General features: G+C 40.2%; 1 protein-coding gene across 1 annotated transcript in view; it reads right to left on the bottom strand.

Annotated features, from left to right (window-relative positions):
- Positions 1–2,515: 2,515 nt before the first annotated feature.
- Positions 2,516–13,186, bottom strand: part of GPAT3 (glycerol-3-phosphate acyltransferase 3) — a 61,825-nt gene continuing 51,154 nt past the window's right edge. The window contains exons 9-13 of the mRNA XM_072810796.1: positions 12,135–12,190; positions 11,501–11,586; positions 9,529–9,657; positions 8,720–8,799; positions 2,516–3,794 (exon numbers count right to left, since the gene is read on the bottom strand). Of these exons, the coding sequence (XP_072666897.1) occupies positions 3,698–3,794; positions 8,720–8,799; positions 9,529–9,657; positions 11,501–11,586; positions 12,135–12,190 (448 nt within the window). The 3' untranslated portion in view covers positions 2,516–3,697. The remainder of the gene's footprint in view (positions 3,795–8,719; positions 8,800–9,528; positions 9,658–11,500; positions 11,587–12,134; positions 12,191–13,186) is intronic.

The following is a 13,186-nucleotide window of genomic DNA, read 5'->3' as shown; positions in this document are numbered from 1 at the left end:
AATAACATCAAATACTACTAGCATTAATCCATTAGAAACTAGTATTAAATAAAGCAAGCCCACAACTTTTGTCAAGATTTTTAGCAGGCCCTAGTTTTTCGTACCAACCCAAAATGCCAGCTTCAGCCCACCTCCCATCACATCCTCCTCGGGCCTGGCAGAAAGCCACATCTCAGAGACAACAGCTGAGAGCAACTCTGGCCAAAAGGCAGTCCTCGTGCCCACAGAACATTATCTGTAGTCATGACAAATGAAGAGCTCTTAAGTTAGCAACAGAATGCCCAAAGTGCAACATAAGCATGGAAGGGATGATGGCAAACCACCAACGCAAAGATAAATATGCCTTGGAAAGTCTGCTAATCCAGGAAAATTTCCCTCAAGGCTGTTTTTTGCACCGGACTATGATCCAGGACTACTTCCCATGCTTTGAGTATATTTACTGCTTCTTACCACAGTTGCTCATCCAATCCTAAGATGTGCCAGGACATTTCAGAAAATCTTGGCATTCCTAGAACCCTGTGTCTGTAAATATGGCCAGGAAGAGTTGGAATTTAGGAAGGCAACCTTGAGGCTCAATGAATGAATCTGTGCAAGGGCTAGATGAAAGGTCTTATCTAAAGGGATTTTTCTACCAAAATTCTGCCAATCCTTGGTATCCCATTATAATTACAGAAGACTCAGAAGTTTAGAAGACTAAACTCTGGACAGAGTATTTCTAAAGTCATTGTAAAACAATATTAGGGGGACACCGGGTGGTTCAGTGTGTGGGACCCAGGAAATCTAACAAAAATCCTCTACCCCTGGACAAGCAGAGCTTGTAGCTCCATTTTGTGCTACACCCGCCATCTCATGTAAAACCCCCCACAGGACCTGCCTATTGTTTAAGGCTCTCCCTCACCCTAGTTGAGCTATGAAGCACACCCTTATCAGAAACCAGCACACATAGGAATGCGGGACCTCTGACCTTTAACCGCCAAGGAATGAAAACGCCTCTTTTGCCCCCCCAACCTGCACGCCAATTCTAACCAGAATAATGGGCTAGTTCAAATGGTCACTATAAGGTGAATCGTAATTCAATTGGCCACCTGCGTGTGGACCGACACGATTGTGCAACTTTCTGCGTATGTTACAATCTCATTGGCCACTGGCCCCTATAACACTGCTGTGCTTCTTAGTCTCGGGGTCCAAGTCCCTGCTCCGCTGTGTCGGGTATACTTGGACCCAAGCTCGGGCTTGTAAACACACCCTCGTGTGTTTGCATCGGTGTGGCTCCTCGGTGGTTTCTCGGATTCGTGATCTTGGGCACAACACAGTGGTTAAGGGTATGCTTTTGACTCAGGTCATGACCCCGGGGTCCTGGGATCGAGTCCCACATTGGGCTCTCTGCAGATAGCCTGCTTCTCACTCTGCCTATGTCTGCCTCTCTTTTTCTGTGTCACTCATGAATAAATAAATCAAATCTTTAAAAAATAACAATAAAAGAATTAAAACAATATTAGGGAAGGCAAATGCAAAAACAGGAATTCTAGGGAACATATGCTAAATCTGAGCAATATTTGCTTTCTAAAAACAAGTTTGCCGCAGCATGGCAATTCCCCAAACAACTTAAAAACTAGTTGTATAAATCAAAGACCTACAAAAGTTCTTATTGAGATAGAATTAGATTTTCTAATGAATACGTGGTAGCATTATTGTTTTAACAGTGCTCTTAGAAAGATACATCTTATTGGTGTCCAAACAAAACAGCTGTTAATTGTTCTATCAGGTTTTTTGAGAGCTGGGCTAATTAATAGAATGGCTTCATTAATTTAAATTATATTGGACATGGAAAGTAAAAGGGAAAAAGGACTGCTCTGAGAAAAAAAAAAAACAAGACAAAGAGTCACCCCAACATACATATATGGATTAGGTGATTTTCAGTCAAGATCAAAGGGAAAAATCAGGGCCCCCAGGCTGCCTGTCAGTAGAGCATGTGATTCTTGATCTCAGGGTGGTAGGTTCACCCGCCTTGAGTGTAGAAATTACTTAAAAATAAAATCTTAAAAAAAAAAAATCAAAGTAAAGACTCAAATGGTAAGAACAAAGGGAAAAAGGATGGGGGGAGGATAAGAACAGAAGAGTAGCTGACTATTAGGGTAACCTGTTTGCAAATGTTCCTTTGGAACCAAACCCATCCAGTTCGATAAGAATATAACTGATAGCACTATGCTGGACATACCATAGTCAATTAAAAGATAGTTGCTTGAGTTCACCTACAAATTAAGTGAAGTTTATGACTTGCTCAGGGTAGAGTCCCAGGGTCAGAGCCCAGATAGATAATTAGGCTGAAAAAAAGAGAAAAAAACAAAAAACAAAACTAGCCGTTCATGTTCTCATTTCCCACACATTCCAGTCCAATAAAATCTAACTATGCCATTGATATGAAAAACAAACAATCCTTGTTTATAAAAAGAACGAATTTAACTTACCCCAAACTAGAACAGGGGAGAGGAGAGGGAAAATAATGTAACACATATTTAGAAATATAGAATTTATTTATATTCATGGTAAGACAGTTTCACATTTTGTACATGGTTACCAGAAGAGATATAACACTCTCAGAGCTTAACATGGCATTATATTGCTATCAAACATTGCTTATGCTGTGTGAGTTGGGAAACACTTATTTCTCCCTTTAAAAAATTTAAGGCTCAGTTTCCAAAAGGTAATTTTACCACTTATTTTTCTGTTTAAAAACGGAACATTCTGAAATAAACCTCAAAGGGGTGGAGGGTGAGGGGCAGCACACACACCTGGCTCATTCATACTCCCGCTGAAGACACTGTGATTTTTTGTTGTTGTTGTTAAAGGCTCTCCTGTTTGAAAATACGTTTCAGTACAAAATCAAATCAGTAGATAGGAGAGGCACTGGATATAAATCTTTAGTGTACAAACAAGGAAAACTTAAAACTTTATCACCAATTGCCAGCTAGAGTGTTCATTCAAAATTCGCCTACATAAAAGTGCACACACACAGAAACCTGCACTCACTTTTCTTTGGTAAAGCTTACCAAATAGTAGTTCTCTTCTAACACACTCGTAAAAAAATATATATTTTTACTTGCTTTCAACTTTCAGATCAAGTGGCCACAAATTCCTTCTTTTCTCCTAAATACCATCCTTCATGTTTTTCCCCCCCCAACCTTGCAGTAGAACATAAGTGCAGTGGTAACCTTGAACAGATGTTTAATCCTGCTGTTTAAGTGATTGAAGGGGGAGAGGGAGCAGTGAGAAAGTTAATCATGAAAAGAGCTTGGGGTTTTTTGAGAATTACCATATCAACAAAGTCCTAAACACAGTGAGTTCCAAATGTGTTGTAGAAGAACTTTCCACCCCCTCATAAGTATTTCATTCAATCAACAATGACATCATCATTTTACAAAAGGCAGAATGTGTTTAAACTCAGTAAACTACCTTACAATTCAGGAAGCTAATGCTATAACAAGAAAAGCCAAAAAAAGGCCTGTGATGGGTTCTGCCTCTGGCATAAAGACGTAGAGACGATCAATCCTGTAGAAAAGATCAACAACAACGACAACAACAAAACAGTTTACAAAACAATAGTCTACTCCCCCACCAAAAAACCCCAACACATTCCATTTCTAGGGGCTAGTTCCAGGAAGCCAGATTTTATCACCAGGGTAGCTTTCAGTCCAATTCAAAGAGATCCATTGCCTACAATCATCTTGCTGTAATTCTTCTGCTGCTCTTCTTTAAAGGTATCCTTCACCTTTGCTCTCTTCAGCCCTCCATCCCTGGGAATAAGAAGGCAAATAAATAAAAGATTTTCCCAACAAGGATTTAAAAGCATTTGCTGTTAACACACCCTGCAGGGGTGCCACAACACTCAAGTGGCTGGTCAGCAACTGGGCAAAGAACATTGCATTTAAAAGCAGAAAGACCGGGATCCCTGGGTGGCGCAGCGGTTTGGTGCCTGCCTTTGGCCCAGGGCGCGATCCTGGAGACCCGGGATCGAATCCCATGTCTGGCTCCCGGTGCATGGGGCCTGCTTCTCCCTCTGCCTGTGTCTCTGGCTCTGTCTCTCCTTCTCTCTCTCAAGAATAAATAAATAAAATCTTTAAAAAAAAAAAAAAAAAAAAAAAAAAAAAGGCAGAAAGACCAAGATTTCCGTCTCTGTTCTACCACTCACCAAATGTGTATTACTTTGGGGAAGGAACAATCTCTCTGATCTCTGATTAAAATATGGAATAAAAAAATCAGGGGCATCTGGGTGGCTCAGTTGGTTAAGCAAGTGACTCTATTTTGGCTCAGGTCATGATCGAACCCGGCTTCAAGCTCTGCACTGGGCATGGAGTCTGCTTGAGATTATCTCTCTCACTCTGCCCCTACCCCCACCCCTCGGCTCATGCTCTCTGTCTTTCTCTCTCAAAAAAAAAAAAAAAAAAAAAAAAAAAGTTAAATTAATTAATTAGTTAATAAAATAAAATATAGCATAATATCTCCTTCCACTCAGTTTCTTTTTAGAAGTTAGGATTACTATATTCAATGTTCAATATTCAATGGACTTTATATTAAAACTAGAATTGTTTGCCTATCCTTTTCCCCAGGGAAAGCAAAGTATTATTTTCTTTCATCTAATCAACCTATGTCTTACTAGGAAACAATCCAGAACATTTAAAATACATACACACAAGTAATGCTGAGGGTACTGTACACGTATGGGTAATCATTATTCAAATTTAATCCTATGTCCACTAAGTTGTATTTTCATTCAAAGCACTATATATTTCAAGTAATTATAATCTTCCATATCCCAAAACAGACTCAGAATTAAAACAAACAACAAAATCGTAAATTGCAATTAACCAGTAGTTAGTGCCTATGTCAGCAGCATTCCTTCATTCAGAGCCTGGGAATCTTTGAACTCTCTCCAGGGTGGTGAAAACACAGAGCTGCCTGGGCTATAAAGACTCTTCATGCCTTTCCTTCTTTGGACAACATGAAGAAATAACAAATTGGAAGCTCTGGGAGGAGACTAGATTCTAAGGAGCCACAATTTCTTTCCTAATCTATCGTTTTTTATTTTAACTCCTGGGAGAGCATGAACAGTGAACTTGCTTACTTTATACTGTGCCTGTTTAATTTTAACCCAGTGAAGCACACATGTTTACCAAGTGCTCTCTGATGATGATGAATGGATCATAGGTTAGCCCGTGAACTCAATGCCATGAAGGCAGACAGAACTTGACCTACAAACAGACGCCTGTCTGAACCACTGCAAAGTTCTGGCCTCTGGAGGCAAGTCCAAGACAGAGCCCATCAGTAAGCCCTCAACTTAAAATAGCCTGTGGTCCACACGTCTTCCAGAGGCTCAGCTGTAGGAAATTTCCTTGAAACAAGGCTATAAATTGTTGTTAGCTCCCCAGCAGTGTCCCCCAAAGCCTCCTTTATCCAAATGAGCTGCCACTAACTCTTCACAGCATTTGTGTGAATTCTGATTAATAAGAACTAAGTGGGGGAGGGAGAGGCAGAAGAAAGGCCATTCTTTCCTAAGGTGCAGGGCAAAACTGACAAAAAAAGTTAGCGACATTTGCCCTTGAGCATCCTGACATTATTTTGATGCAGCTCTCCTAAGCACTCAGAAAACTCTCGGACTGCTCTGAGCACCCCAACTGTGATTTGTCCCCTCTAGAGACTTTAAAGTTTTAACCAATTCCCCTTTGCAATGGCAGAGATCTGAGTTCCTAAGGAGGCCAGCAGCCATATATAAAAGCCTGTTTATGATACAATTGAGTTCCCATTTAATCTAGGAAAAAACCAGTTCATTCATACCCAGTGTGTGAATGACAGCTAGACCTGGAAAGAAGACAGTGAGTCCTTTTTTTTTTTTTAGAAGAGGCTGGGTAATTAAAACTAATCGTTTATTTAAAAAATTGCTTATGGCCCTATAAAAGGGAATTGAAAAATTCTGAGGATCATTTCTTTTTTTTAAAGGACTTTATTTATTTATTTATTTATTTATTTATTTAAGAGAGAGAAAAGAGCACAAGCAGGCAGAGGCAGGGGGTGAGGGGAGAGCTAAGGGGAAGCAGAGTTCCTGCAGAGCAGGGAGCCCAGTGCCAGTACTCTGGGTTCATGATCTGAGCTAATGGGAGGCACTCAACTGCTCAACCGACTGAGCCACCCAGCTGCCCCCTAAGGATCATTTCTGAGATTCTGTTTAAGCCAATCATGATTGGGATCTGTCCTGTGGCTGACTTCTCTGTTATCTTTCAAGGATTTCTTCCTTTCTTTGGTGTCTGAGGCTACTGATCCAAAGCTCCAAGATTTTCATATGGCTTTGGCTCAGGAGCACAGCTGAGATATCAGGTGAGAGAAAGCAAGGTAAAGAAATTAAAACAATGAGCAAGAAAGCAGGAGCCAGATCCAGAATGAACTTGGATCACTAGGGCATTTATAAACTGGGACTCGTGTATACCTGTCATATCACGATGCTATGATGTCTATAATTTAGCTTCACATATTTCAAGTTAGGAAGTGTGATACAAATGTTAGTTTTAACCTATCCTGACCTTACTCCTGACCTAAGGGCCAGTCAAGTGGCCCTAAGTCAAGAACTCATACTCCAGGGATGGTCAGCCAGGCATTTAATTAGAAGGCCACCATCTAAAGGTGACACTCTAAGGCTTCAGCTGTGTCTGCCTTCCATCAACTTCCCAAACTTTGCTAACTCATATAATTAATTTTAGAAATGGGTTTTCACTAGAGAAATTAGTGGCTTCCTAATTAGCATAACAGATGCCAGAAAACTTTCTTGGGTGAAATTGGTTGTACTCAAGATATATGAATGGATAGGGGCGCCTGGGTGGCTCAGTCAGTTAAGTGTCTGTCTTTGGCTCAGGTCATGCTCCCGGGGTCCTGGAATCGAGTCCTGCATTGGGCTCCCTGCTCTGTGGGGAATCTGCTTCTCCCTTTGCTCCTCAACCTGCTTGTGTTCTTGCTGTCTCTCTCTCTCTCTCAAATAAATAAAATCTTTTTTTTAAAAAAAGATATATGGATGGATAAAATATTCTAGAGGCATTCTCCATTCTCCACCCTTGCATAAAGGAGTATAAAAAGCCAACCAGTCCTTATTCCAGAGGCTTCATTGCTGAGAGGTCCAAGGTCCCACTGCAGGTTCAAAAGTTCTTGGTTTAACGGGCTGACAGCCTGACTCAGCCAAATCCTCCTCCTAGAACACTGTTATAATTGTCATGCAAAGCATTTTCAAACACCAAAAAAAGATAAACAGAGGGACTTTATTAACTTAAAGGATTTGAAGTATGAACTGTTTTATGTAAACTTGCTAGCATAATGTCTGTGTGTGTGAAAACTTAATCTCCCATGATAATGTAGCTACAGTTTACCCTCACTGATAAAGGCTAAATGTTTGTGCATCTCCTCCTCAAATTCATATATTAAAGCCCTAACCCCCAATATGATGGTATCTGGTGATGGGACCTTAGGAAGTAATTAGGTTTCGATGAGGTCATAAAGGTGGTCACTAATCCTCAAGGTAGAATTAGTGCCCCTAAAAGAAGAGACACCTGTGAGCCTGCTCTCTTCTCTCCCTCTCTCTCCATGCTCACACAAAGGCAAGAAGGTGGCCATTTGCCAGCCAAAAGGGATAGAGAGCTCTGACCAGAAACCGACCTTGCTGGTACCCTGATCTCAGACTTCCAGGCTTCAGAACCATGAGCGGATTTCCATTGTATAAGCCACCCAATCTATGGTAGTTTGTTATGGTAGCCCAAGCAGACTAAGACACTCCCCTACATTCCACCACCCTCAAACAAACAAAAAATTAAATCCAAAGTTTCCATCACTAAAATATCTCACTTATTTCCTTTTTTTTTTTTAAGTTTCCTTTAATATATTTACAGCTAGGGGCACCTGGGTGGCCCAGTGGTTGAGCATCTGCCTTCCAGCTCAGATGGTGATCCCAGGATTCTGGGATAGAGTCTTGCATCAGACCCCCTGCAGGGAGCCTGCTTCTCCCTGTGCCTTTGTCTCTGCCTCTCTCTGTGTGTCTCTCATAAAAAAATAAATAAAATCTTTAATATATATATATATATATATGCTAGCTGTAACTTATGTATATATACATATAGTTACAGCTAGCATAAAATATGAACAAGCCTATAAGTTGCCCCTTGCTCCTAGGCTCCATTCCCCACCACCAAATCTTTTCTCATTTTCTTCTTTAGTATCTGAGTTTTAGCTAGATATATGGCTATCCAGAGCAAAGACAGCATTCGCCAGCCTTCTGTGCAGCTGTTATCGTATAACTTGAGGTCTAGCTGGTGGGTAGACATGGAAGTGGCATGCCCAACTTCTACCTTGTGCTCACACACAAAGGTGTGTCCTTGTTTTAATTCTTTCCTGCTGGCCATTTTCTATAGGTGTGGAGCAGCACTGAAGCCACCATCCTGAACCCTCGAGTGGAAGCACACTGAGGATGGAAGCATATGGAATGACCTGTTATACCAGCCTTCACCACCCACGTTTAAGGAAGAGGGCTAAACTTCGACCAGATTTAAGCTGTTGTTATTCTATGTAAACCACTGTCGTTTTCAGCTACACCTCTGGTTGACTACCACAATCAATGACATTATTAAAATAGATTTTTTTCACTAAAAAAAAAAAAAAAAAAAGATAGTACTTCTGCAAACTGCCTTACCAGGGAAGCTCAGTCAATCCTCCTTGCACAGCAATAGCAGACTTAACCCTGTTGGCAAACTGGACGGCATCTTCTCCTTCCTGGGGAAAAAGGAAATTACAAGTACTTCCTGAGAACAGAGCTTTCAAATAACTCTTAAAAGCTCTCAGAGTCAAAAAAAAAAAAAAAAAAAAGCTCTCAGAGTCATTTAGATTTGCTTTAGAATGTAAGATTCGGGGCGCCTGGGTGACTCAGTCGGTTAAGCATCCAAATCTTGATTTCAGCTCAGGTCAAGATCTCAGGGCTTTGAGATTGAGCCATACGTGGGGCTCTGCACTGGGTGTGAAGCCTGCTTACGATTCTCTCTCCCTCTCCCTCTGCTCCCCACAACATGTGCATGCCTTCTTGCTCTTTCTGTCTCTCTCTTAAAAAAAGAAAATAAGATTCATATTTTAGCTCAGTTCTATTCTCAATCATAGCAAATATCATTTGTTCTATCAAGAAAATGAAGTGCTGTATTGTTTGATTTTGTATCTTGTGTATATATTTATGATCTTTATTAGTCTTATCCAACACATCACATTCCGTAATATCTGTAGATTCACTAAACCAACAGCAATATTAAAAACTATTATGGAAAAGAGTCCCTGAATATAAAATAGCCTGATTTTAAAAAGTTAAATACTTTTTTTTAATGACTCATTTGCTAAGAAAGCAAGTCCAGCTCTAGCTAATGTGAAGAAGGAAGGCACCCAGGATTTCAGGTAAAAGTTTCCTTGCCTTGATCTGACTGGATAAAGCACCAAAGACTAGTTGTTATCTATGAATACCTCTCTGCTCATGGGGGGCATGTACCACACGTCACAGACGATTGCCCAGCTGGTCATCATTCGAAGCAGGTAGCTCACCATGTTGTATTTACTACTGTTCCAAAATGCATCCCCAAACTGAGGATTATACTGAGAAAAAGAAAAGAAAATACATCCCAGTTATGAACTAAGTGGTGGCTTCTTTTATCCATGTCAGTGTTTCCAAGGTGACAAGCTAAACATCTTTATCAGACCCCAAGAGAAAGAGAAACGACTTTGCTTGATAGAGATGAGTTAAAAAAAAATAAATAAATAAAGTAAACCAGGCCCACTAACTTCTCTGACCTGAGTCCCAGAGTGCTATAGTTAGAGAGTTATCCACATGGGTCTTAAATATCTGTCTCCCTTGAAGGTGAGTGAAAGTAGTCACAGTAACTATTTTGCCTATTACTGTGTCCTTGGCACTTAATACAATGCCTGGCAGACAGTCCCCTGGTTCCTATCTGTAAACATATCCAGAGAGAGAGAATGATCAAGCAAATAGGGCAAAAATGTAAACAGTCGGTGAATCTGAGTAAAGAGTACACAAATGCCTTGAGGAAGATCCTATTACACAATAGGTCTCTTGAATATGTTGGTTGGCTAAATAACTTTAATATAATGACATCACAATTTTTCCACCAACTAACTGTGTGACTATAAGGCAAATTACATAACATCTCCAAGATTCAGTTTACAAACTGAGCAAGTTTAACTAAAGTTGTGGTTTCTAAACATTCTGGTTTAGCAACAAATTACAAATCATTTTCTTTAAGTCACATCTAATGCAGAATCCCAGTATGTAGAACAGATTTTAAAAAGGAAAAAAACATATGCCCTGATGCACTATTGGTACGGATATATATCAATACAGTTACTAGAGAAAATAGTATGAGAGAGTCTTCAAAAAAATAAAAAATGGAACTACCCTATGATCCAGCAATCCCGCTTTCAGGAATATACCCAATGGAAATGAAAGCAAGATCTTAAATAGATAACTGTACCCTCAAGTTCATTGCAGCATATTATTCACAAGAGCCAAGATTTGGAAACAACCTAAGTGCCTCTCAACAGATGAACAGGCAAAAAGAGATGTGGTATATATTGAGAGTGGAATATTATTTAGCCGTGAGAAAGAAGGAATCCTAACACCTGTGACAACATAGATGGACCTTGAAAGCATTTTGCTAAGTAGCGTAAGTCAGACAGAGAAAGATAAGTACTAGATAGTATTACTTATACACAGAATCTAAAAAAAGCTGAACTGATAGAAACAGAGACTAGGATTATGGTTTCCAGGGGCTGAGGAGGAGAGAGGGCACAGTGGAGGAATTGGGGAGATGCTGGTCAAAGACTACAAACTTTCAGTTCTGAGATAAATAAGTTCTGGGGACCTAATGCACAGCATGGTGACTATAGATAGTAATACTGTATTATATACTTGAAAGCTGCTAAAAGAATAGATCTGAAATGTTCTCATCATAAAAATGAAATAGGAATTGTGTGATGTGATGGAGGTGTTTGCTAAAACTACAGTAGTGGGATCCCTGGGTGGCGCAGCGGTTTGGCGCCTGCCTTTGGCCCGGGGCGCGATCCTGGAGACCGGGGATCGAATCCCACATCGGGCTCCTGATGCATGGAGCCTGCTTCTCCCTCTGCCTGTGTCTCTGCCTCTCTCTCTCTCTCTGTGACTATCATAAATAAATAAATAAATATTAAAAAAAAAATAAAACTACAGTAGTAATCATTTTGCAATATGTAAGTATATCAAGTCAACATATGGTATAAGTTAAATTTACCTGATATATGTCAATTATATTGCAATAAATCTGGAGCAAGGGGAAGCGTACACAGTGCTTGTTGTATTCTTAAGAGATTTTAAGGTTGAAGTTATATCAAAACAAAGTTACCAAGTCATTGCCCTTTTGGGGGGCCAGGAGATCATTTGTTTTACCTTAATTGCAACTGGATGTATGGTCCCTCCAATTTCAAAGCTTCCCTTTTTAAACATCATGACTGAAGTGTTGTTGATGCAAGTCCCTGAAACGGGGTGGAAAAGAGGTGGTGAATATTTATGAAGGCAGTCTTTTTTTAAACAAAAATTTTAAAAGGAATTATTTTGATATAAAATATTCAAATCATAGCAAAATTATAGCTGAATATCATTTTGGGAAACAGTTCCATCCCTGCTTAAGTAAGTAATTCAAGAGCTCTAAGCAAGTTTGATAACAAACTTTAACTTTGTTACTAAATACTCTAGAAAATATAACTTGAGCACAACAGGTGACAATTTCAATATTTTAAAATAACGACCTTTAAAAATTTATGAACAATACTTGTCCAAGTTCATTACCCAGAAATGACATTTAAGATCAAAAGTCACCATGACTTCCAAAAAAAAAAAAAAGGAAGAAAAAGGCATCACGACTTCCATCAAATGTCAAAAGCAAGGGATTACTGGCTCAAAGAAGAACATCTCTTTCCTACAGAACAGCAGAGATCTGGACTACGAATGCCAATTCTAGAACAATCCAATGCCTCACATACTTGTTATCCACGAAGGCTTGGTAGGCAGTCACCCTTCTTACCTTCAGGAAAGATTAGTATGGGTAGTTTTTTCTTATCAGCAATGTGTTCTTTTAGTCTGTAAAGTAAAATAAAAGGTCAAAATGCTACCTTTATAAAGGTAGAGGTGGGAATCCTCCTTGGTCTTCCTGACACTCTACTAGCACAAATATAATGGTACAGCAATAAGGAGGGGAAAATAAGTAAAGGAAATACGCTCAGGTTGGGCCTTTTCTAAAAAGCATACAGTTATCTGTACTAGTTCAATTTCTCTCATTTCAAAGCAAGCGATTTCAGCCTACTCTGAAGAAAGAATGCTAGGGGCGGCTGGGTGGCTCAGTCGGTTGGGCGTCTGCCTCCGGCTCAAGTCATGATGCCAGGTCCTGGGATGGAGCCCTGCATTGGGCTCTCTCCTCAGCAGGGAGTCGCTTCTCCCTTTGCCCCTGATGCCGCTTGTGCTCTCTTTCTCTCTCTCTCTCTCTCTCTCTCTCTCAAATAAATAAATTTTCTAAAATTCTTTCATAGAAAGAATGCTATGTAGTCATGAGACAAGGCTCTGATGCCCTCACCTCAGGTCTGTGCCCTTCTCCACGGCCCTATTATTTTGTCATCTGAAAAATGGGAATACTGACTACTGGACCCATCTGCCTCACGGCTGTTAAGTATAAAAAAAACTCCTTAAATGAGTAGGGTTCAGCTGTCCTGTGACACAGACACCATAAAGCTGAGAATGACAGAAGTTCTTCTGGGCTTAGGTTCCGCCTTCCCTGCAGCCCGCGCTGTATTTCCAACTGCTTACCAGAAGCTGGTAAGGCTCAGATAGAGACCTCACAGCAGCCAGTGTCCCAATGCTAAATAATCTCAAACTGGGGCACAGTTTTACTAACTTTAAACAGATTTCAACAAGCACTTTTCATTTTACTACTAAAAGCATGGCCCACCTTCATGTTTCTAAAAGCAATAACCAACAGAGGGCCTTCAGTTAAAGGGCTCGGGCAAAAAGCTGTTTCCCAACAAAGGCTTCTGGTAGCACATCTCTAACCCAAGCCCCAAGGGTTCCTTCTGTTCCATGAAG

Source organism: Canis lupus, chromosome 33 (assembly GCF_048164855.1).
Source record: "Canis lupus baileyi chromosome 33, mCanLup2.hap1, whole genome shotgun sequence".
In the NCBI taxonomy this organism is placed as follows: Eukaryota; Metazoa; Chordata; class Mammalia; order Carnivora; family Canidae; genus Canis; species Canis lupus.
This window is presented reverse-complemented; position numbering and strand designations above follow the sequence as displayed.